Source organism: Fundulus heteroclitus, chromosome 17, assembly GCF_011125445.2.
Source record: "Fundulus heteroclitus isolate FHET01 chromosome 17, MU-UCD_Fhet_4.1, whole genome shotgun sequence".
Taxonomy (NCBI): Eukaryota; Metazoa; Chordata; class Actinopteri; order Cyprinodontiformes; family Fundulidae; genus Fundulus; species Fundulus heteroclitus.
Window position 1 is genome coordinate 11,565,230 of NC_046377.1, and position 25,933 is coordinate 11,591,162.

Genomic DNA, 25,933 nt, shown 5'->3' on the forward strand with positions numbered 1-25,933 from the left:
GTATTAAATGCCATTAAATGTTCACTAAAAAAACGATCAAAAGAATTAAAGCATAACAAAATACAAGAAAAGAAAACATTGCCACAGAAAATATGAAGAAATACAAAAGGTGAAAAAACAAAGCGAGTCCTGTGGTAAATGTTGCTACTATTTTAGATGAAAGATTATGATGGAAAAAAAAAACTTGACAAGAGACCTGGATCAAAATACCTTTTCTGTAAAATTTTATTTCAACATTAACATGCACAGAAATTATGGTTGTGTTTAATACGTCATTGTTATATTTAATCAACCTTATCTTGTCATGATTAACATAAAAAAAGGTTAAAATAGTTGTTATAATAGATTTTTTTTAACATAAAAAAATGTTAGTGCTAAGAAAAAAAGCTAGATAATGCAATAAGGTGAAAAAGATTAACTCCTATTTAAACGGTTTTTGCTTAAGTCAGCCACCTTACGTTGGAGTGTACAACCAAATTTCATGTTCATTAAAGTAATATGTTGGAGCCACTGAGCAGCAGTTCAGGTGTTTATCATGTAGCGCCACTTCCCACCTCCACTTCACATCTCCTCTCTTCCTCTCTTTGTATTACAGATCACTGTGCGAGGGAAGCAAGTCCTCTCAGGCTTGGCTTGAAAGGTTTTTTTTTTTTGTCTTTTGTTTTTAAGTACTGAGATTCTAACCGTTAATAACCTCATTTCAGCTAAGTTCAAAAGGTAATAATTATTATCTGGTAAAATCCTGTTGCAAAGAAAAAAAAAAAAGATGTTCTTGAAACAAACAGCTATGAATTTATCCAGGCTGAGAAATATTTGACAGAAAATCGACGTGGCCTCGTCTTGCACTGGACTGGAACCCTGCGATGGAGGCCAAGTCCCTGATCGGTAGACCCGGGGAGAACCATATGCAGCTGGCTCATATTCCCTGATATCCCCATGCCCTGCAGTTCTGAGCAGCGCCGGCCTCCTGATCCCTTCCCGGGAGAAATTAACAAACGCCCTGACAAGTCTAAACAGACACGTTACAACTCTGTGCTACACTAAGCCCCTTCAAAAATACCTAGCAAAAACTAGAACGAAATACATATTTTTTTCACCCTCTAGGCATAAAATACTGACACTTTTTGTGCAAACCTAAGAAAGAAGACTCAAGTAAAAATCTGCACTTTGGAAACACTAAATGGGGAAATTAGATGGGCAAGTTCTGGCTGGTGAGAAATGATTTACATCTACCCTCTGATTTGATTCACCTTAAAGAAGAACGTCTAGAGAGCTTTTCTCTGCGCAAAGTTAAGCAAAGACACACGTCTGTTACTTCTAAGGACAATAAATAAACTACCTTTATTTCCTGGTGTTAAATCCTGCCTCTAATCACCCCTCGATTGACAGTAACTCCAAAACCGAAAAGAAAAACTAAACTTAGGCAAAGTTCTCTCATTAAATTTGGGCAATTCACAGATTTTGGAATGATTAATTGAGAAGGCATCTGTGTCGTGCTAGCCGTCTTTGTTAAATTGCTCCCCTTCTTTCCTCTGTCCTCACTGTGGCCTTTTGAGTGCAAAACACGCATAAATTGGAAAAACTACAGCAGCGAATATTAACAGGGCAACGTAGCAGGAAGTTCAGTCTCAATAAACACAACCACCAAGTAAAAAAGCCAAAAAAGCCAAAACAAAACAAATGACACTGCAATAATAAAAGACCAGTAGTTTTACCTGGTTAATAAAAAAACAAAATTTCTAATAAAGTTAGACTATTACCATAAACTGTGTTCATTTCATGCGCAGTTTAAATTTTTTTATTTTGTTCCAATGCCATCTTTTTCATTTTTGTTTGTTTTTTTATCTACCTTGTGTTTTTAAATTTCTTTTACATATATCTTGTTCTATATTGTATCTAATTCATTGAAATTCTTTTGATGCTGTTGTTAGGATGTCTTTTAGAAAGATGTTTTTAATTAATATTTCCACAAAGAACCACGCTGGAATGAAAAAAAAAATCAATTAGGACTAAAAATACTGGATAAAAAGTGAAATTCATACCATCCCTGCAGAATTGAAGTGTTAAATTTTCTCTTATCTAAAACGTGTCAGGAGTCTCTGGGTTTTGTTTATGCTTCGGTTTCTTTCTCTAGTTACTCACTTGTGTTATCTGTTAGATCATGTTTCTGTTCTTATTGTGGTAGCCTGATTTTATCTGTGCTTTCTTAGTTATTTAGATTTCTTCCCTTTTCTGGCCCATTCTCCATTTCATGCTAGATTGTGTTTTCCTCCTGCACCCGGTTCATTGCCCTACTTCCCTTGCAGCCTTTACTACGTCCACCTGTGCTTGATTGCTTCACCTGCTGTCCCTTTTGTTTCCGTCTCCATTTAGTCATCCGGCTCAGGTCCTATTGTCATGCTACCCTGTTCTGAGCGCCGCTTTGTTGTGTTCCTGGTTCCACGTTTGCCTGTAAGCCTTGTTTCCTTGTATATTAAAATCATTGTTCACCCAACATGCCGCTTCCCTACTCTTGCCTGTGCTTCGGTCCAAAAAACAACACACCAAATGTGACAAAACAAGATCAAGTTCTCAGATATTTTACTAGTTTATAAACATTTGGATGGTTTGGCCCCTCTCACAGAGAAATATGTGAAACAAAATGGAAACCTTTGTGGTAAAGCTATAACCAGAGGAAATAAACCACACAGAAGTAAAGTCAGACTTTTCTAATACAACAGTGAACATTTGGTATATTGTATCAACAGAACTAATGAACATTATAAACTCTTCCATAAAATCTGCTTTTGAAGATTTTGGATAACATGAATTCATCATCTAGTTGTTAGCAAAACATGTGATTCATTGTTATAATTGGGTTTTACACCATCAACCTGCCAGGGACTAAAGATAAAAATGAGCCTTTATGACAAAACCTGTGCATTGTACCGGTAAGTTTTACTGCCATGTTTTCTGAAATGATTTGCCTTTTTACTGCTTCTCACTGATGGAGGTTCAGAAACCTTCCATGTTTATAGGGAAATTTGGTTGTTTTTGGTGGCAGCATTGTGGTCGGATGATGGGAGGAAAACTGTCTTTTGCTGCTGTTTTCTAAATTATTGGGTTTACTGTTATACTTAAGATATTAGGACAACTGTAGTTTGGAAGATTTCTTCACCAGTGTGATGTTTTATTAACATAGCAGTCATCTATTTTCTCACTCAACTCCAAATTGTTTGCTAAATTGCTTATTATCAATGCAAACCTAAAAGTCTTCTCCATTGCTCTATGATTCCAGTTTAAACACGCAAATCTGGGATCAGTGAAAAACATTAACATGATTAAATTATGTTTCATGTAATGTCCTATTTAAATAAATGCTTTATTATAAAATACACAAAATGGAAGAGTTCAACTCATGTTGCATTTACTGCATTTGTTAGATATTATACCTTCAGGATGTCTAGTTCCAAACTATGTGTAAAAGTGATTTTGGATAGATTCCTATCAAAAGCTGCTTTAAGTATCTGAACAATGCCAACCCACTGGCAGAGTACCAAAGCACTGTGAGTACAAGCTAAATTTAGTTGTTGCTCATATCTCTGGTTGTTTGAAATCCTGCTGCTGCTGAGTAAAAAAAAAACCTGCTTGGCAGCAAATCAGCCAATGCTGAGTCATTTATGCTTTATATTTAAGGGGATGTTTTAAATGTTTTTAACATTTCTCACAAAAGCTCAAAAATGCATTTTGAATGACTTATCTTCAGGTTGAGACAGAGCACCGTTAGTCAACCACCCACTTGTGAATTATTTGCCAAACAACCTAATCCCTAAAAAAAAAGTGTAATCATAAACAAATTCTGGTTTCATCCTTAGATCATAATTCATCCAGGGAAAAGACTAATTGGCCCTCATTAAATACAGGCCCTCGCAATTTTATTCCATACATTTTGAGCTGTTTGACATCTTGTCGCATTTCAAATACAAACAGTGTATGTTATAGGGATGTTACCCCAGTCCTATTTAGATGATGTTCTGGGTTCTTCTTGGACCTGCTGAAGAAAAAGCTGATGCATGCTTGAAGTAACTTGGTGTAGGCTGACCAATTCTGCGACTGTTCAACACTGCTTCATGTTTTCTCCATTTGTCCTTGTATGACCATTTCCCAGCTGATTTTTATTTCATTAGATCAAGGCATGATGTGTTACTTGAAAATAAAAAATCTTTTAGCCCACTTCATGTTGTCAGACAGGTTCTGTTTAATTGATTTCTTAATTGTACAGGTCCAGCATTAACAAGGTAAGTTGTGGCTTGTAATTGAAATATTCTTTGCTCTACAATGACATTAATGCCAGTTTAACAAGAGGGGCAAAAAAGGCTGGTTTGGTTTGGGTATCTTATTTTCTTAAATTATTATTTTTTTTAAATGCTCTTTGTATTTACTCTGTAATGATGGAGACATACTTTTTTTTCAGCCGCACGGTATCATTCTTCTTTCACTTCACAATTAGATGAATAAAAAGCAGAATACTTTTGTAAGTCACTGTACCGGCATAAATGCAGTCTCTTACAGAAAATTTGTTGTTTTCCGCCTTCAGACAGACAGAAACCACATAGTCAGGCCAGCAAACACAAACCAAACACATACACAGAACAATACGCAGCCTTTTCATGCCAGCGGATGACAGAGTGCACTGAGAAAATGCCAAAATGCTGAGTACTGTGGGAGGGAGCGTGCACGGCTGAAAAAATCTCCCATGTCAGACTGCAGAGCTGGCAGAAACGGCGAGCATCGCATCGCTGAGGACACTCAAACACGCAGACAGACACACACCTAGGCAGGCGGTGTGGTGCAAAAACAGAAGGACGGCTGCATTGTGTAACACATCAACGCAGCCTATGAGGCAGCGCAGTGAGTCGGATGCACTGGCAAGCTGTTCAGAGAGAGGGAGGAAAAGTGAACATAAGGGACAAAGAGGAAGGGACGGATTGGAAAAGGACGGAGAAGAAGGATCTAGTTTAACAACAATACCTCTCATGGTTCCAACCTTCCCTGCATTTCTTTTTTAGATCTAAAATCTTACATTAGGACTTTTTCTTTTAAATTCTAACTTTACCAATAACTGCATGTGCTCTGTGTCAAGCAAAACAACAGCTTTTTAACTTTTAGGTGCTTTCTGAGGTGCTGCACCATCTGGTTCTGCTTAACATTAAATCAACCTGATCTCTTAAAAACACAAGAGTAGATATGAATGAAAGGCAAATGTTCAAAATAAAAAAATAAATTGAATTTCAAAATATATCAAAGCGTTATTGATTTACTGAGAGGTTTGGGTTCTTTTTAATAACTGTGCTTATAAATGTGTTTAATATTCAGTTGTAGTTCAGTTAATATAATTATACATATCTGTCACTGGCATCCTCAAGCTTGGGACCCAAGAACTTTTGTAATGTTCTGTTTTGGTTTTGGTTTATTGTTTAATTATGTTGCTTCTCTCCTGCCTTTGGGTTTATTTCCTTTGTAGATTCTGTCTTGTTTTAGGTTCTTGTTTAGTCTGTGTATTGTTTTAAGTAATCCGGTTTTTCTATTAGTTCTTATTCTGTGCTTTGTGTTTATTCTTGGTCTTAGTTTTATCCTTCTGTCAGTGTTGTTATTGTTTCCACCAGCCTATGGTTAATTAGTTCCCTCCGCTCACCTGTTTGTCTGCTTATTTAAGCCTCACTCCTTCCTCAGTTATCTGTCGGTACGTCACACTCTCATGCCCATGCTCCTGTTGCGCCTTGTCTTCCCTCTCTGTTTTTTGGTAAGAGCCCAGCACCTTGATTCTGTTTTGGTTACCTGTTTTCTGCTTATTCTGCCCAGTTTGTTCGCCCGTTCCCGTCTAGTGTGTTTGGATGTCTGCCTTACCCCTTTTGGATCCCGTTTCTGTTCCTCTTTTTGTCAATAAACCCTGTTAGAAGAATTACTGTTTCGGCTGACTATCGGATTCTGCTCCAAACCAGTCATTACACTTTTTGTTGCATTTTTAAGTAGGATTTGAATAAGTTTTTATTCAAAGTTTTCCACTGTTTATCTGTTTAACTACTCTAAAGTGCCTTGCAGAAGTAATCATATCCCCTAAAGTCTTCATGTTTTTTGTCACATTACAATGACAAACATCTGCATATTTCATTAGGATTTTCTATGATTGATCAGAACACAGAAGTGCATAACTATGAAGTAGGATCATTATACATTGGTTATTAAAATAATTTACAAAAAAAAGTCTAAAACGTGTGGTCTGCGTTTGAATTCAGACCAGAGCAAATTACATTTTTTTACATCTAAAAAGGGGAGTGTTTACCATTCTTCTTTGGAGAATAGCAGAAGCTCAATCAGATTCAGTCAGCTACAGATTCTCTGATGGATTTAGGTCTGGACTTCTGATCAACTCTGACCAGGTTTGCTGTTCCTGCTTAAGTAAATCATCTCAAGTGGAAGGTCCAAACCAAACATACAATCAGTCCAAAATATAAAGGACCAGAAACTAAAACAAGTGGCTCAGACCATTTAAACCGGGACCAAAAGGTGAAGTTAAACAACCTAGGATTTGTGGAAGCACTAAAATTATTAATTAAATCAGGAGAACATCATAAAATTATATCAAAAATCTCATAACGGCATACTGCAGTGTAAGGCAGCACTTTCTATGTCAGAATCAAGTGAGAACCATTACGGAGGAATTTCTGGATACAATGGGTTACAGCTGGATCAGCTGTATGGCAAGAATTTTGCTGGGAAAATATAACAAGATTTTTCATTATGTTGCATGAAATGTTCATGCCATTAGTGATTCATGCTGGAGAAGACAGGGGAGGGGTGGATGGGGCCAACCACTTTTATATGTTTTGGAACCGCCAAGTCATTCATAAGTATTGTTCTTGCATCAATGAACATGTGCAGAATGTGTTTTCAATAAAAAAAAAAAAAAAAACAGTAGCTCAAACCACCAATGGAGTCTTCCCAAATAGAGTCTCTCACCTACAACAGCCACAAAAATCAATAAAACAAACCCAAGACAACCTTAAAAACACCCAACAAAAATCAGACAGATCAGCATAACAAGCTTAAAACAGCATACTGCAGACGTAGCACAGCAGCCTGGACTGAAGGCTATGGCAGGCTTTTAAATCTCTCTCTTATCCATCTTGCCTTCTCATTGGCAACAGCTGCACAATGGGCGGTGCTTTCCACGTGTCCTCCAGCCAATCATCCCTGGACAAGTAACCTTGAAGGCCCGGCCAGGCGTCCACCAGTGAAGCAGCCAATTAGCAACTGGAGATGTATTGATGGAAAGCAACTTCCCGCATAGAGAGGCAGTAAAGAAAAAAGAATGAAAACCACAAGAGGATGGTGGCAGTATAAGCCTAGGGCCGTGATAGGATGATGCTGCCACCACCATGTTTCACCATAGGAAAACATGCTAAGCTAATTTGTCTCCAAATATAGTGCTTTGCATGTATACCAAAGGTCAGGTTTGGTCTCATTTTACCAGGTCACCTTTGTCCAACTCTTTGCTGTGTCCTCTACGCGTCTTCTACCTAATTTTAAACAGGATTCCTAATAGTTTTATTGTCGTGTTTGTAAAAAAAAAAAAACAGATTTGTGGAGTGCGTAACAAGTATTCGTGAAATTATTTCAGTGATGGACCGGGATCGATGCAAGATCTGGTTCTGCAGTGGGGTTTAAGGGACATTTAAGAGCCAGAGGATTTCAAAGAACCTCTTAAAATCTGACCAGGAGGGGAGGATTATGTAAAATGTTGCACCGCTAAAGACTTAATAAGAACAGGTCAAAACCTCCGAGTTCAACTCCGCACAAACATATAAAGACCAGGTTTCAGTGCAGTACAGGTGAAGCCCTGGCGGAGCAAGGAAACACCTGAGGGAACATTAAAGATTCATAGAGTACAGTATAGAGTGAGCAGCCCATCCATGTCATATCTGCCTGCTGTCTCTTTCTGCTGTTGTATGCACGCGTGCAGTTTTGTTGGTCTGTTTGTAAAGGAGAGGGAAGAGAATCTACAGAGTCATGATAATATCCATTCAGGAAGGTGTCGACCTTCGGAGGGGACGTGTTGACACATGGCGACGTAACCCTGGCAACCGGCGATCGCTGCGGGTGCAGACGAAGCGAGTTGTCGACACGAGCAATTATCCTGTTTGAGCCCTCCCCTGAATTATCAAACGCAGACACATAAAGTTACACAAGCCCCAAATAAAATGAGCAGACGAGAGGCTGAAAACGCCGGAACATTCCCCAGAGACACTTTGCAGACGGTGTGCACGCAAAAGCCCACACCTGCTAAATCTGGGGATCATGCTCTCACCTCAGTTTAACATTCTCACCTTCTTTTCACCTTTAAAGCCCGATTTTGAAAACCTACATTAAGCACGCCGATGCCTTCCTCTCGTCCCTCCTCTTCCTCTGACCCCATCTTTCACTTTTTCCCTTCTCACCCCTGCCACATCCATCAATACCTCCCCATCCCCTCCTTCTCACTCAGTGTGAGTGCTAAGCAGGGGCCCAGCAGGTTTTCTAAGAGGGCTATGACACACCCCAGCAGGGCACATATACACACAGCTGCAATGTGAGGCAGACAGAGAAAGACGAAAAAACAAATGCACGCCATGCAGGACCACATAGAGGATGGATGTAGGGAAGGGAAGCTATAGCTCCTGATTATAGGCATACACATACTGTGCATCGCTTTTAAATGCATTTACCACACTAGAGGTTTTTTCACATTTTGTCACATTTCGACTACAAAATTCTGTGTATTTTATGGCTATTTCATGGGTCAGACCAACACAAAGTAGATCATAATTGTGAATTGTAAAGGACAGAGTGCTTTTCCTCCTCACACAATTCTGCTTTTCTCTCTCTTTTTAAATACAGTCAAATGTTTTGGGTCATTATGAAATTTGTATATGAGACAAAGATAACCTGAGTAATTAAAAAAATCACTGTTCATATAATGACTATTGCCTGTGGAATCAAGGAATCCCTTAAATAGAACCCGTCTGAATGGCCATCTCAAACAGCCACGCGTCACGCCCCAGTCTAAAGAAATTTGAGAACTGATGAAAAACAAAGTCACTGACATCCATCAGTGTGGAAAGTGCCATTACTAAGGCTTTGGGACTCTATTGAACCACACAGAGCTATTATGCACACTGATAGAAAGAAACTCTAGAGAAAACAGGGAAAAGTGGTGAGTTTCAGAGAAATAGCGATTCTGATAATTTCAAGATTTTTTGGGAAAAAAGATCCGTCAGCTGGCAAGACAAATTTCTGGAAGGTGTGTGTTCTGTTATATCTGTCCTAAACTGAATATTGCACATACAAAAAAAAAAAAATCTCATACTGTGAGTCAAACATGGTGGCTGAATGATTGCTTGACCTGCACAACCCATGGATTCTGATGCATACAATCCTGAGGGCTATAACACATCCTGAAAACCCTGAAGAATGTCCAACGACTAGTTTTTGACCTTAAACTTATCTGACTCCAAATAAAATAAAAACTGACAGAATGAAGGGCATTGTATGCTCCAAATATGTGGGAAAATCAAAACATTTCTGCAAATAGTATTGGGCCAACATTCCTCCACAGGGATGTCAAAGACTCACTGGGTTTAAGAAGCAATAACTTTTCACATACAGCCTCATGTTTCAGCTAGCTTTTTTTCAATAAATAAACAAATCCAATATTTAAAATCTTTACTTTGTATTCATTCAAGAAGTCTTTTTCCATAAAATCTAACATTCTTAAATATTTAAGTGTGAAACAGAAGATTTATAAGAGGAAAATATTTTTCTCTAGCACACATTTTCTCTATGTGACAGTGAACACTGCCCAATGTGAGACTGGGCGGTGGCAGCATCATGCCAACATCATGCTGACCAGAACATAAATCCTTCTATTTCAATAATGTACCTGTTTTCTGCCACTTCACAATAATTCACTACTTTGTTTTTGTCTATAGAACTCGATCAAAAAAACATTAAAGTTGGTGGTTTTCATGTGACTAAGGGGGAAGAAGTTCAGAAGGTGTGCATACTTTAGCAACTAATGTAAAGGCCATTCTGGATTTTCAAATCTTTTTTTTTTTTTTTTTTTTATATCTATTATGGAAAGTCGAGACATTTTCATTGCATTTTACTGGTTTGTAACCTAAATCCCAAAGGGTTCATCCAACAGACCAGAACCGACCAAAACTGGGCCATCTTCTGCTGGGAGCTGGTGTGACTTTCCCACCCAAGGTGTTTGCTCTGTCATTATAAAGCTCTGTATTCACGTCAGGACTGCTATTTTGAAAATGCATGACGCACTCTGCCCCTGAATACCAAGGACGTAGGTGTTGGCTGCCATGAGGGACAGTGCAGTTAGCTGCTTTGTTTTTGCCCTTGATGAATGTGCAGAATATAAGTCAAAAGAAGAGTGATAAATCTCAAATGTTTTTTGCATTCCAAGTGAAAATCTGTTTTTCAGATCTCCCTTACTAAACGGATCTATTATGCAACATTAGGAGTCTATTAGTAGGTCAATTTTAAAATAGCATAAACAGATTATAAATAGGCTGTACAAGCTGGCTAAATACTTTAAGGAGGAATGTAAGGACATTCTTACTCAGAGCAGAGTTATTTTACTTCATGTTGGGATTTCAGTAACAGAGTAAAGATTGGTCTGAATTCATCAGTATTTCAGCTTTCTACATCTGGCCAATGATTTATTTTTGAGAACATCTGAAATCAAATCTTCCTGAAAATAAGGCAGGACAGTGGAATGTAAGTGTGTAGTTCAAAAAGATGGGCCCAAAAGAAAGAAGTCTTTGGTTGTCAGGTGAGACTAAAATATATATTTAATTCACTGTTTGTTGTATGCAAGAGTTTAAGTGGAATAACAGGTTTCCTTAGACATAGACGCTACTGACTCTCATTAATCATTTTTATATACATTTAAATTTATCATGCTTCACTAAAGCTTGGTTCTAAAGTTTTGTGCATAAAGAGGTATGAAAATGTTACTCATAGTTACAGTCATATTGAATTAATTAGAATATTACTGAATAGTTAATTTATTTCAATAACTCAATTCACTAAAGGAAACACATTATACAGATTAACACAGAATGATGGCATTTTAAAGCCTTTATTACTGTTCAATATATTTTTTTCCAACTCCAGCTAATAAAAACACAATATTGCATCAGATCAATAAAAAAGCAACAGTTTTCGTGCAGAAATGGGGGCTTAATGAAAAGTATGTCGGCTTAAAGGTTTTTAAAAGGTACTTTTACTTAGAAATGCATGTTCTAATTTATTGAATATGACTGTTTGCATCATATGATAAACTTGGAGTTTGTTAATTTTATAGAGAAATATACATCTTAGATATTTCATCCATCTTAGAATATCATGCAAAACTTTATTTAACTCAGAAATTCAATTGATAAAAGATCAAGATCAATAGTGATATATTAATTCCTCTTTTGTATCCAATTGGAATACAACTATATATATATATATATATATATATATATATATATATATATATATATAAACTTTGTTGGAAAAAAGTTCACAACAGGGATAACCACAGCCTCTAGAGGTTTGTGCAGCAGAGCCCAATCAAACGTTTGGGGGAGATTCTCAAAGCATGGATTGCAGATGGAGTCCATATGTATCCAGGACTACAACCGTTCTATCCCTTAATTTAAGGCACTCGTCAATGACAACATCAGGAGCATCTTATCTGGCTGAGGAGAAAAATGACTGAACTGTTGCTCATGGCTTCTTTATAGATAAAATTTAGAAGTCAAGCTTCTGCAATCTGGAGGAAGAGTGGAGAGGCACAAAATCCAATTTACTTGAGGTCCAGTGTGAAGTTTCCACAGTTTGTGATGATTTAGGGAGTTGTCTATTTCTAGAGCATGTCCCACTTCCCTCTGCTGATGAGCTTAATGGATATGCTGATTTCATTTTCCAGCAGGACGTGTCATATGCCCACTGCCTAAAGCACCAATATCTGCTCTAATGACCATGCTATCTGTCATCATTCAGGGCAGTTGTGGGGTTTTATTTACCTTTTCCCTCCTGTTCCTCATTTCTGCCTCTGCTGGCCATCTATAAGGGGGCACTGCCCCACTGGCTGCAGATACACGCATCGCTCATCAAGCCTGCAGGATGAGTTGAGCTGCCAGATGGTACTTCTTTCAGACTGTCAACAATGGAATGGTAATATGCTTATGGACACTTACCTTGTGCTTCCTCTGTGTTCCTAGACTACCTGCCTGCACCCTGCTGCATGTCTCCCACAACAGGAGCACCTCTGAAATTCAGACAAACCCACCGGTAACATTTACCTAATTAACGAGAAATGTGCGTGGTTTTTTAAGAACAATTAGGGGGCTCTGATGTAAAGATCTTTGAGCTGTCGGTATGATTTTGCTGAAATTATTACACTAATTGCCCCAATTTATTTTTTAGACTATAGGAATAATTTACTATTACTGTTTTAATACATGAACATACAAGAAGACTCGCCTGTCAGCCCACTATCTAAAAACAACTTACCAGCTTTACCAATCTCAAGGAACTGTCTTCAGGGAACCTCCCGCCCCGTGTCCTTCTTAACTTGGCTTTTACCCCTTGTAGATGTTAAACAAAAGTCAAAGCAAGCACTGAAGCTCTAAGAAAAAATATTCTCTCTGGGTCAGAAACAGAAACAAGCTTGCAATTTATCAGGTATTACCGTGCTCCGATGGCCAAGCAACTGGTCTGAACTAAACCTCAAAGAGAATCTATGGGGCATAGTCAGGAGGAAGATGAGCGACACCATGACCAAAAATGCACTCAAGCAATCTTTAAAACATCAGCTAAGCCACAGGTGGATAACCTCCATGCCACGATGCAATAACTCAGTAATTCATGCAAAAGGAGCCCTGGCCAAATATCAAATGCACATCTCAATTGGGTAACATTTCAGCACCAAAACCCTTTTTACTGTAATATTCTGATATTTTGAATAACTGGATTCCAGGTTGTTCTTTTTTTTTAAGCTGTAAGCCATCAAAAATAACAGAAATAAATGCATGAAATATGTCACAATGTGTATAATAAATCTATTGGATATATGTTTCCTGTTGATTTAAATTACGGAAATAGAATAAGTTTTTCAAATTTAAATTGATTAAAATACCCCTTGCTGTCATTTAGTTGTGAAGTTTTTTGTTTTTACAGAGGAATTTATTTATTTTCACTTTTCAAATGAACTTATTTTAGCATCACAGACCTTTTCCAGACTTTAACTACAGTTATAATGATTCAAAGTTAAAATAGCTGGCATTGGATTCTATGAAAGCAGACATTTTTATTTAATAAACAATTACCTAATTCCTGATTAAATTCTATAGTTAATCAAATGTGATGCTTTTGTACCCCACAACAGGATTTAAATGATTAGCAACTACCATTTTTTTAATGCAAACATTTGAGGATTTCAAATAGCGTGCCAATCCCATTCAAACATGTTGAATTGACAGAAGTAAAATCTTTTGATAAACCAATGAGCTTTGGATTACAGTTAAAAGGGCAGGAGTATAGTGAAGGCTTTAATTTTAAGATAGGCGTTGTTATTTTGTTTTCTTTGTCATAAAATGTGTCAAATGCAAACATAATCAATTATTCTAAACACTTTTCATTGCTCATAAACATACAGGCTCTTCTCTTAACATTTACTGTAGTTTCTGAAACATTACAGGGGCCTAGTCACGTACTTTGTAAGAATTTCTATGCACACAGCTCTCTCTGGTTGCACACAAAAGTTTTTGATTAAATGATCATGCAATGTTGACATATTATATTTTATTTATGTGTTTAACACTTTGTTTTGCACTTTCGTGTATATTTGCCAAAATAAGACCAAGTGACCGGTAGTATGACAATGCACATGCCCACAATGAGTGAACAAGAAGAGTCAATGGAGCCCACAGACATATATACTACATTATAATGATTTTATAATGAATCAATGCAATCCTAAGTATATGTTCATTCTTACTTGTGAAAGATTATGACAGTAGATCAGGTTTATACTATGAATCGGTTAGTATAATTCCACGCAGCACATGAATGAGGCATCTTCTCCGAATCGCTCCACTATGCCACTTCCAATATGGTGGCAATGTTGACGTGTGATTCAGCGTTCAATGAGGCGTCTACACATATTTGTCTGTGATGAAGCCGAGTAGTCAGCAATGCCCAGAGGATGTGAGAAAAGGAAGCGGTTACATAACCCCAGCCCTGTAGATCTGGTCGGTCTTCGACCTCGTTGAGCTGTCACTTTACCGCGAGGCATTGCAGTCTACTGGCTCGTACATAAGCCCCGTCAATTGTCCATCTTCTGATAGTTCCACGGTACTGGCAGGCAGATGGCACAACAAAGTTTATGTCTGCTGATCCCGCCCAGTGCAAAGTTTATTTCAGACTTAAAAAGGACTAAGTAAACATCTTTAGGATGAATGCTTGGTGTGAATTTTTTATTTGAAGATGAATATATGGTTTTTGTGTTTTCATTTTATGGTCAAAATACATGACAAGGGACCTTTAATGGGCTGAATAAGCAATATTCTAAAAGAGGAATTAATTCAGTTCCACCTGTTATTACCTGATAAAGTCAAGCACAAAAATGTAAGTGTTACAAGAGGAGAGATGACAGCTTCTTATAAAATGGTTTGCATACTTTATTGCTCTGCCCCCCATAAAATGTGGCACACAGTTTGGATTGTGTTTGGTTTATTTTCTTTTCATCCTGTCTTCAAAAATGTCTCATAAATGAGATTCTAAACATTTATGAGTTTTATTATCTGTACGTTCCGCAAAGAATAAAGGAACAATCTTCAAGTTGACTTTGGATTTCCAATTCTATAGAGGTAAAGGGAGGATGTAACTGCTTGTTTTGTTTTTCCATCTGCAGCACAAGTAGGAACATTAATATTAATTTAAAAAATCTGGACTGCATTATGAATAACTCCACATTAAATAAATTCTATAAATCACAGATGGTGACTTATAATTATTATATTTTGTTTAATTTATTTTTATAAAAACAGGGCAGCTTTGTTTGGCATCTAAACAGGACAGTAAAAAAGATTAAAAACAATGATGTATGTGGGTCTGGAGGCTAAAAAAAAAGCAGTCTCCCTTTTTTAATTGAGATTGAATGTGCATTTGTATGTCGGTTACTCAATAACAGAAAGGATCAATAAAATGGTCAGAATTTATGTCAAGGACGATGGATGAATGCAGAATATTATGCCTGGAAAACCGTTTTCGATACTCCTTTTTTTCTTCTTCTTCAGACTTTGAAAAGACTAAAATTCAATACTTTTTGCAGACTTTATTACTTTGATACTATTTCCTTTTATAAGTGAAGGGAGAGGGCGCTGAGAGGGGAGCGCTCAGACTGGGAGTGAGACAAAGAACACTGCTGTCTGTTTCTGGGCCGTTTGGCAGAATTCCTCAAAGCAACGATAAGAATCAGCAACAAGGAGGAAGGGGGGGAAAAAAAAACTACATTTTCACGACAAATACACAGGCTAGAAGCCGAGTGTCCTGTTGGCTTCTCAATGTTTCCTGTGTGGTCCTTTTAAAGGGTTAAAACCCAAAGTGAACTGAATTGTAAGAAGTTGGTTTCCAAGGGAAACTGTTCGCACCGTTCCAGCTGAGGCGGGACAAACCAACGGAGCGGGTGGGGGGTGGACGGATCCAAAATACGAAATAAACTCTCACTCTAGCGCTTATTAAATAGCTTTTATTTAATTTTACTCCGTTAAAAGTGTTTTAATAAAGCAACTACGTGAGTTGTGTGTCACAGGAAGCAGTTTCGGGGCGCTAACGTCAGCGTCGTCCATGGCGTCGACCCCTCCGGTGGTGCCGGAGTGCCGGGTTTCCTGCCAAGTCGGTTTGAAAAGAGCAGACAAAGGCTTTGAGCTCAGGACGCCCCTCTCTGCCTCTCACTTTGCCCACAAAGCCCAGCCTAAACTCCCGTCTTTTCCGCTTTCCCCCTCCACCCACTCTGTCATGGAGCTGCCCCATGACCAGCGGCGCTAAGACTCCCGCTTCAGCGCTTACTGCCTCCGTCTGAAATGTACGACCGCCTGGATCCCCGCTCGGCCGCCGGAGGAAGGCTTTTTGTGGGTATAATACGAGGAAGCGTCGTCTGAGAGCCGAGGGAGAGAGGGGGGACGGATTGACGCTTTTTTCCCTCCTCTCCTCCTCCTCCTTCTTCTTCTTCCCTTCGCCCCTTGCTTCCTGCTCCTCTTTTTTTTTTGGCGGATAGCGGGGTTCAAGCAGGAATTAACGTTTTTTTTATTTTTTTGCTTTAAAAATATCAATTTTGAATCCTGCTGCGCAACCAGACCACCGGATCACGTGGCACAGGAGAGAGTTGGATCGATTTTGGACAGTTAGTGAGAGTAGGAGTAAAAAAAAAAAAAAGAAAAGAAAAAGAAAGAGAGAGCAGCACCTAACTCCTGTTTTTCTACTTTTCTTTTTTTGGATAACAGGGACTGTTGTTACTTTTGCATCATCCCAAGTGCAGAAGGTGTTGTTTTTCAGCCTTGGAGGTGTGGAGTATTGATTCTTATATGCCTGGGTTTTGAAAAACAATGGAGACGCACATTTCGTGCCTCTTCCCAGAAATTTTGGCCATGATTTTCAGCTACCTGGACGTGAGGGACAAAGGCAGGGTGGCCCAAGTGTGCATCGCTTGGAGGGACGCGTCTTACCACAAGTCAGTGTGGAGGGGGGTAGAAGCCAAGCTGCACCTCCGCCGGGCCAATCCCTCCTTGTTCCCCAGCCTCCAAGCCAGGGGGATCCGGAGGGTCCAGATCTTGTCCCTGCGCCGCAGCCTGAGCTATGTCATCCAGGGCATGCCCAACATAGAGTCCCTGAACCTGTCTGGCTGCTACAACCTGACGGACAACGGACTGGGCCACGCGTTCGTGCAGGAGATCCCGTCTCTTCGGGTCCTGAACCTGAGTCTCTGCAAGCAGATCACGGACTCCAGTCTGGGCCGGATCGCCCAGTATCTGAAGAACCTGGAGGTGCTGGAGCTCGGCGGCTGCAGCAACATCACCAACACGGGGCTTCTGTTGATAGCCTGGGGCCTCCACAGACTCAAGAGCCTCAACCTGAGGTCCTGCAGGCACGTCTCAGACGTGGGCATCGGACATTTGGCCGGCATGACCCGGAGTGCGGCGGAGGGCTGCTTGAACCTGGAGTACCTGACCCTCCAGGACTGCCAGAAGCTGACGGACCTGTCACTCAAGCACATCTCCAAGGGGCTGACCAAGCTGCGGGTGCTGAATCTGAGCTTCTGCGGGGGGATCTCGGACGCGGGGATGATCCACCTGTCCCACATGACGTCCCTGTGGAGCCTCAACCTGCGCTCCTGCGACAACATCAGCGACACGGGCACTATGCACCTGGCCATGGGCACCCTGAGGCTCTCCGGGCTGGACGTGTCCTTCTGCGACAAGATCGGGGACCAGACCCTGGCGTACATCGCCCAGGGGCTGTACCAGCTCAAGTCCCTCTCCCTGTGCTCCTGCCACATCTCGGACGACGGCATAAACCGCATGGTGAGGCAGATGCACGAGCTGCGGACCCTGAACATCGGACAGTGCGTGCGCATCACAGACAAAGGGCTGGAGCTGATAGCGGACCACCTGACTCAGCTGGTGGGCATCGACCTGTATGGATGTACCAAGATCACCAAGAGGGGACTGGAGCGGATCACGCAGCTCCCCTGCCTTAAAGTGTTGAACCTGGGACTCTGGCAGATGACAGAGAGTGAGAAAGTGAGGTGATTGTGTGTGTTTTTGTTTCTTTTTTTATTTTATTTTTTGGGATGGAAAGGGGGTCATTGGGAGCAGGAGGAGTCGGGGTGAATATCTGAGGTGGTTTTCTCTTCTTTCTTTTTTTTTTTTTTTTTTTTTAAAAGAAAGAAGAGAAACCCCCTCCCTGCATCCTGCTGTGTGAGGTGAGCCTCTTCCATTTGACCTGACTCCTCTTTTTCAGCCGTTTTAACTTTTCATTCTGTTGCAGGATGTAGACCCATTCCTTAAATATAACACTTAATAATAATCTTCCCGCTCCTAATCGGGCGACGTCTTGTTGTTTTTTGAGGTGTTAACAAATTTGACTTTTAATATCTCCACACACAAAAAAAAAGAAAGAAAAGAAAGTTGATCCGAACTGCAGTTAACTTATGTTAATTTTGATTCTTGACACTTTTATCCATCCAAAATCCTTCTTTTTTTTTTTTTATATATTCAAAGCAAAGAAAGGTTGTTGAAAACTTATGAATAAGATTTATTTTTGCTACAAGCTCAGATTCGACGACTAATCTCCGCTACAGCCATCACGCCTAATAAATGCTTGGCTACCTCCTATGTGGTTGTTTTTATTAAAGGATGTATACAGTTCAAAAAGAAGAAGAAGGAAAGCTGAGAAAGGAGAGACTGGTAGAAAATGTGCCTAAAGGGACTGTGGCTGCCCCCTCCCCCATCCCTCCATCCCTCCCTCCCTCCCTTCTTCCACAAGCAGAGCCAGAGAAAGGAGACCAGTACGCAATCTGACTACCTTTGTTAATTTAACCCTATAAACACCCGTTTTCTGTGGCGTTTAGTCCGGTTAGAAGCCAACGTCGCTTCGCCTAAAGTTCCCTAAATCAAACGTCGAGTAAAAGGTTTCTTACTGTGTGTTGGCTTCGTTCTCTAAGGATAAAGTCCAACTTTAATGTCCTTCTTGGCAGCATTAGGAGCATACCCCCCTTGCAAGAATACCTATAATTTCATTATGACTAGGCATGGGCCGGTGTCACGTTATCGCGGTACAAATAGAAACAGGGAACAGTTTAAAGAAATATAGAACGTTGGAAAAGTAACGCAACGAATGCTCCCACTCCTGCGAAAAATAATCTTTTACAATAATAGCCTTTGCTACATTGAGGTAAAGCAAAAAAACGAATAGAGGAGACAGTAAATCAGCCATTTTCCCCTTCATAATTGGGTCAAAAACAGAACATACATTATTTTCCTATTCAGAAATGACAAACAAGCTTAGAAATCCTAAAATGTTTGCTCTGTAAATGTGTCGGCAAAACAGCATGTACTTTTGAAGTTTTTAAGTTTAATAAAAATGACATTAAAAGGTTAGGGTTTTGCGCTTTTGAAGCAAGCATCAGGATCATTTTTGTCATTCTGTAGTTTTTGGTTTGACTCAAAACCTTTCCCAATAATCAACAGAACCCGCGGCACATTATTATTTTCTTTTACGTGTCCCGTCTTCTGAAAAAAACAAAAAAACAACACAGTCGGCAGGTCGGGCCACAAAGACAATCAGAAATCCCAAGTCCTGATGGCTGCATCTTTAGAAAGGACGCCTGCTGAATTTAGCCCTTTCCGTGAGTGGTGCAACCCAAGTTTGCGCACCATGAAATATTTCTGCACAGTCAGATTTTTGTTTTGTTTTTTGTTTTATAAGCCAAAGAAAACAATAGGTGGAAAACAAAAAATAAGCAAACATTGGAAGTGGCAGGTCTGGCCTTTAGCAAAAAAAATCAGAGATGGTATCGGCAGGTAAAAGCCGGATCGGTGCATCCCTTTTCCTGGCTGGCCCTCCTTTCCTGGTTTCCGTGTTATTATGTTAGCTTTTTTTTTTTTTATATACAACAAGCCGAATGTGTCTTTCTTATAAACAAGGAGCAGCCTTTTTTCAGCCAGCTGACGAGCAGTGTGCAGCTACAGGTGGTGTAGGGCCCGCGCTGCATCACTCTATCCCCCATACAGACAGATTTATTTGAAAAAAAGATTGGAAGTAACATTTTAGCGCCTTTTGCTCCGTAAGATCTCGCCGTAGCTTAATAATAACCGGCCCATGCCTAATTATGACGCGTTTACAGACAGGTAAAGGGTATAAAGAACAGTTTCTCACGCTGTTGAGCTGTAGGTATTTTTTGTAAGGGATGCCGGTGGAGATGAGTGTTCAGAGTACTTCAAATTGAAGTGATTTCTATGTCTTACCCTTTATTAATCGCAGCAAATCAGGGTTTGTATCGTGCTCTTATTTTCCCACATTAGTACAGACGCATTCATATTCATGTTGCCCTTACCGGTGCAGAGTTTTCCGTTTTAGGTTTGTTTTTTTTGGTTTTTTTTTCCTCATTTGTTCCCTCTTCTTCATCTCTGAATAAAAATAACCCTCCGAATCAATTGTGGGACATGCTTAGAATAAATAGCAATCGATTATCTTTCCTTCCTCCCTCCCTCCAGTTTAGGGTTGCAACGAGCAGAATACACGTCTCTTTCTTCCCCCCCCCCCTTTTTTATTTTTCTTTTCGTCATGTCACCGTTCCCTCCTTTGAGAACCGCGCAGATTTTGACTGTACACACATGCACACGCGCACACTGACGCCAGTGTGCGCGCATTTTTTTATTGTAATGCAATGACCTGCTAGAAAATGAATATAAACAGATGTGCGTCCTGCTGAAGAAGCTGTGTGTGTGTGTGGGTGGGTGGATGTCTTTGACAATAAAGAGATGTACTGTATATTATGTGTTTGTAAAGAAAAAGAATGCAGAATCCCAAATTAAATTGTTTTATATTCTTACGGTTAAAAACAATTAAAGATATTTATATAATGAACGAATAAGCGGTGTGGATTATTTGTGTGTTTATAAAATGACTCCTCAATGAGCCCTTCTGTGCTACTTCATAACAATGTCGCCTTTTATTATTTTAAGGCATAATTCCAAATAGCTGCCCACGTTTTTAGGACCATTGTCCTGCTTATCAAGCGGGCTTGAACAAAATAACAAAAAAAAAAAAAGATCTGTTCTCTCTGGTCGTTTTATTATTTATGAGGAGGCTCAAAATGGATGCTTGCCGTCTTGATTTGGCTGCAGTGCCTGCGTAATTAATTATCACCGTGGCGTTTATTATAGCAAACTGTTCTGCCTTGCTGATTTTTTTTTTCAATCATTAAAGTCTCGTCATCCAGCCAGAATGTGCAACGTTTAAAAAAAAAAAAAAAAAAAAAAAGGGATGAGATTCATATTAGTGGTGATTTGAGTTTAATTTGCTGAATTTTAATAGATGTTTTTACCTTTTAGGTTCATTCTTGTGCTTTTTTTTTTTTTTTTTAGAATTGTTTTAAGCTGCGTCTTTACAGCTACAAGTACGTTTCCTCTCGCCGCTTTCCATCAGAACCTGTCATGTGTGTAAAGTGACACGACACATAAACAGGGCTTGCCAGGCCGGCTCAGTAGCCATTGTCTGCTTTTAGAAGTTAGCAACACAGGTTTCTTCTTCTTCTTCTTTTTTTTTTCCGCCTTTTCCCCTCCTCTTGTTCAGTCACGCATACCAGATCCCAGAGCAGGCAGGGGACCCAACCAGCATCCCCACCACACATCCCCCTCCTCACACCCCTCTTTACCACACACACACACATACACACACTCTCTTCCTTTTAGCATTCCACACCACCATTCAAAGCATTTAAGCATTCTCTCCCTCCTGACTCTCTGTCCATGGGGATTTGAGGATAAAGGCCAACAAGAGGGATTGTTGACCACAGGGACACACATAAAATGTCAGTGTTGGCTCATTTTAAAGTTCCTCTCTAGCAGGAATTTGGTACTGTGCAACAGTGCTGCAACAAAGTTTAAATATTTGTCTGACATTCCGAAACGGGTGCTTTTTTTTATCATTATGGCAAAAAAAATAATGTTTTGCCATAGTTCTGAAGTGTATATATTATAGTCAAATCTGCTTACCGTATTAGTTTCAGTGCATTCTGTAAGTATGCATGGACCTTAAATCTTTCCAGTTGAATAGTATGAACACTTTATGTCAAATATTATTGTTATGGAGATTGTTTCAGCCATACCATAATTTTTTGGCAGGACTCATTCGCATTGCTCTGGTAAGAACCCCGGATCATACCCCTGCTACTGGAACAGGATATGTTTTAGTAGTGATGTTTGTAGTTATAGTCAAGGCAGCGGGTCTTTCCTCCATATTTCCTTTACAGCAGTAAAATTTCAAAAGGTTTTGCCCTATAATGGCTACCCAAAAGTATCTTAAAATGCTTGTGCTTTTAATGCAGTTTACAAACCAGGCAACAGAAGAACAAACACTAGCTGGAGCACAGCTGGAATCCATTCATTAGATGAATAGCAAGCAGGGAGGTATACAAGATAAACTGACTGTTTCTTATCGTGTGACATTTGGTGTGCAGACCCTCTCCCAGTGGATACAGGAGACAGGGAGGTCACGTCGCGTATTGCTGCAGAAAAGCTCCTGCAGGATGAAATGTAGACTTGCAAAGATACAATCGGCTGCATTCAAATGATAATGGGATACTTTATTAATCCCTGCCGGGAGAATCCCTCTTTGTGTCCGCTACCCTCCTCAAAGCGGTCAGAGGTCAGGGATCGGCTCTGGAGCACCTCTGCTGGAGCTGCTGGGGTGGGTTATTGACTTGCTCAGGGACACATCAGCAGGGAGGAAGGTTGCTAGGGTCTGCTGTCTTTTAGTTTGTGACTCATCTGCATGCGGTGGAGGCCACCTCGAGACGGGAATTTATTTTAGCATGAGACGTTTTTTTAGAATGTAAACAGTTGAAATTAAATCTGCTCCTAACAAAATACTGCCAGTAAGTCTAAACTTCTCTAAGGCAGTAGTAGTGCAATTTTGTTTGACTTCATAAGAGTCTTTTGCACAACAGCTGTTCTTACTTCCTTTAAAGTGGACAAAAAAATCCAAGACAATAAGTGAAAAAAGGCTGCAATAAGCATGTTTTTCCTACATTCATTGGTATTTATCTGCTATATCTGTACTAAACAACACCTGAGCAAACAAATTTACTTTTTATTTAATGAACACAAAGATATTAACGTGTATATAAAACAAAACATTTTAACAAGTTAAACATAATTAAAGTTATTGAGTTTCCCCCACCACCTCTAAGTAATATACAAGAATAAAAATAATGTGATTCCTTCTGTTAATATTTCGCAAAGTACTTCTGCGGTGAAAATAATGCTGCAATGATTTAGCTACTGCAACAGCAATAACTACCATGCAAAACAGTTTACTGTTTTACATTAGAACAGAGGAGAACACAGTTTATTGTCATCGTTTCACACAATGAAAAACAGTTTAGCAGTGGGAATATCACACAGACTTATATACGGGTACTTAAAAACATTAATAATGTGCAAAACAAAGGCAAACAGCAGTCAGTATATTTACTAGATTCAGCCTATAAGGTGTCTTCAAGCGATAGGAGTGATTTATTTTACCTTTCTGGGTTGAAAACTCTTTTTGAGTTAGCTGGATTTGTTTTTTAAAGTCCTGATTCTTTTTCCAGATGGAAGTGGAGACAAAACAATGTGTCCAGGGTGAGTGGCGTCTGTTGCAATTAGCAGATCTACAGTATCTCAGTACTTTACCAACTCGTGTACGATATCAGACCTTACCGTATTTTACTGCCATTTTATGTGATTAACCAACAAAATAGGACATAAATAGTACATTTATAATGCATGAATTGTAGATTTCCTCTTTATGCTAATACCCCTAGATAAAATTGCAATGTGACGTCACCTAATTAGTAAAAAAAAAAGTCTACATGTGTTTATGTACAAAACCAAATGTAAAATATATATATATATATATATATATATATATATATACACACACACTTTTGTAAGGTCATGTATTGATGCTTTATGATGAAATCGGCTCAAGATTTTAAAAGCAACATGTTTATCAGACACATGCATTAAAACAGGTTGGTGAAGCAGCTTTCAGACATTGAGGTTAGCCAGCAAGCTACAAGAAAATCAAATGGTTCTACTTAATATATTGCTGTTCAAGTTTTTGCATCATGGTTCATGGGTCTTGTTTTCAGTTTAAAAGAATCCTAACGTGTTCTGCATATAATGGGACTTGGCAACTAGAAAATTATAGTAGCATAACCAAATGCACAATCAGTTCCCTCTGAGTACAGAAACCACAGAGAGGGCTCTCTCCCAGTCTACTCTCAGATAGCTCCACTAGCCTCTGCAACTAATGCCAACCTTTCTACATCAGCTCAGATGGGAATTCTTCATACGGTCTCAACATTAAACACATTGACACAGGGACACATATATGCGCAGCCCCCTGTTTATGTAGGAGCATGCCACTGCTCTCCTGCCACCACTGTGTTTCACAGTGAAGATGGTACATTCAGTGTGATGAACATTGTTAGTTTTAAGCTTGAATAGTGTTTTGCATGCAGTCACAAAGTTACTCTAATCTGATGAAAGTCTGTGGCTTGTAATACACTTTTAACTGGACATGCTTCAGCATTGTATTTCTTCTTGCCATGCATCTATTAAGGTCACTGTGAAGTGTACAACTAATTCTTTATATATCAACAATTTCTCTTACCAGGGGTCTTGATCTCCAAAGTTACAATAGATCCATTGTCGGCTTCTCTGATTAAAGCTCTCATTTCCTGGCCTGTATATATTTTTTTAATGATAGAACCCTGGTTTATACTTCTTTTTATTAGGTGAAAGCAACTGGTTTCTCTGGATTTTAAAGGTATCAGAGTACAGTAAGATAAATACAAATTTCACAATGCTTTCTTTTTACAGGCGTTTAATACTTTATGTAAGTCAATCACATAACGGTCAAACAGATGTGTGAAAGATTTGTGATCTGGCATTTGTGATTGGCAGCTAGAGGCCTGCACAATGTCCAGACTGGCGCGTTCATTTTTCTCACAGCTGGTGGGCAGCTTCTGGAAAATTTCAGGGCTGCAACACATGAAAGTACATTGTTCTACAAATGTTGTGCGTTAAAAGAGTCAAAGCAGTACGGCTTTCAACCCTGCTTTAGGTGGTTTTTGCAAACCTAAACAAGCCTCAGTCTCCTGTACAGAGAAAACAAGCCATTTTCACCATTTTTTTCTGACTTCATTTATAAAATTTACAAAGGCTAATTCTAACCTGAGGAGTAAAACTGAAATATACTCTTCTTTCCTGGCTCTACCACTGTGCTCAATATTACCTTAAATCACCAAGTAGGACAATGCCAGCAGGCTGAACATCCTGTCATACATTGTATAAAAAGACAAATAACCCTTTTATCACTCTAACAAGAAGTCAGGTTGAACTTTATCTGTTTAAGTTCAGTTCGGACTACCAACATTATTTTTAATTGCTGGATGCAAGAATAACGAGAGCTAATTTAGAATTGCTTTTTTTCAGAGTCAAATATTTACATAATATGAAGACTACTAGGTCTTTAAACCAGTAGTCCTAAACTTCAGTCCTCGAGATCCGGTGTCCTGCAACCTTTAAATGTGTCTTTGTGTGTAGGGCAAGGAACACAGTCCCTGGAGTATTTGAGTTTGAGACCATGGCTTTATTCAATTTGGAAAAGTCCAGATGAGGATGATGTGATGGCTTTGCAAGCTTGTAATTGGTTTATTCACAACAACTGAGTTAATTGGAGGCACACCTGTGGATGTATTTTAACGCAGTGCCTCAAACACGCTGCTTCCTGTGTGACATCAGCCAACATATCAAGAACTGTGGATCTCCACAAGTCTGGCTGACGGTGCCACCGTCATCTATTCAAATACTTATATGCAAGTATTTTCATCTATCATAATGTTGAGGAAGTAGACTGGTTCTGTAAACCCAGGGTAGAATGTGTTTTGATGCAAAACGTGTCTCTCATTACTCCAAATGAAAGCTAAAAAGCCAGATTATAGTTTGTTAATGCACTCAAGGACAAACACCATAGCCTTTGAAGTATTTGATCTGGTAAAACTAAACTTGAAATG

General features: G+C 39.3%; 2 protein-coding genes across 3 annotated transcripts in view; one reads left to right on the forward strand and one right to left on the reverse strand.

The window, feature by feature from the left end:
* Positions 1 to 25,933, reverse strand: part of wnt5b (wingless-type MMTV integration site family, member 5b) — a 112,490-nt gene that overhangs the window by 31,899 nt on the left and 54,658 nt on the right. The window lies entirely within an intron of this gene.
* fbxl14b (F-box and leucine-rich repeat protein 14b) lies at positions 15,996 to 19,589 on the forward strand. Its single transcript, XM_012851047.3, has one exon. The coding sequence runs from the start codon at positions 16,692 to 16,694 to the stop codon at positions 17,892 to 17,894; it is 1,203 nt and encodes a 400-aa protein (XP_012706501.1). The 5' UTR covers positions 15,996 to 16,691; the 3' UTR covers positions 17,895 to 19,589.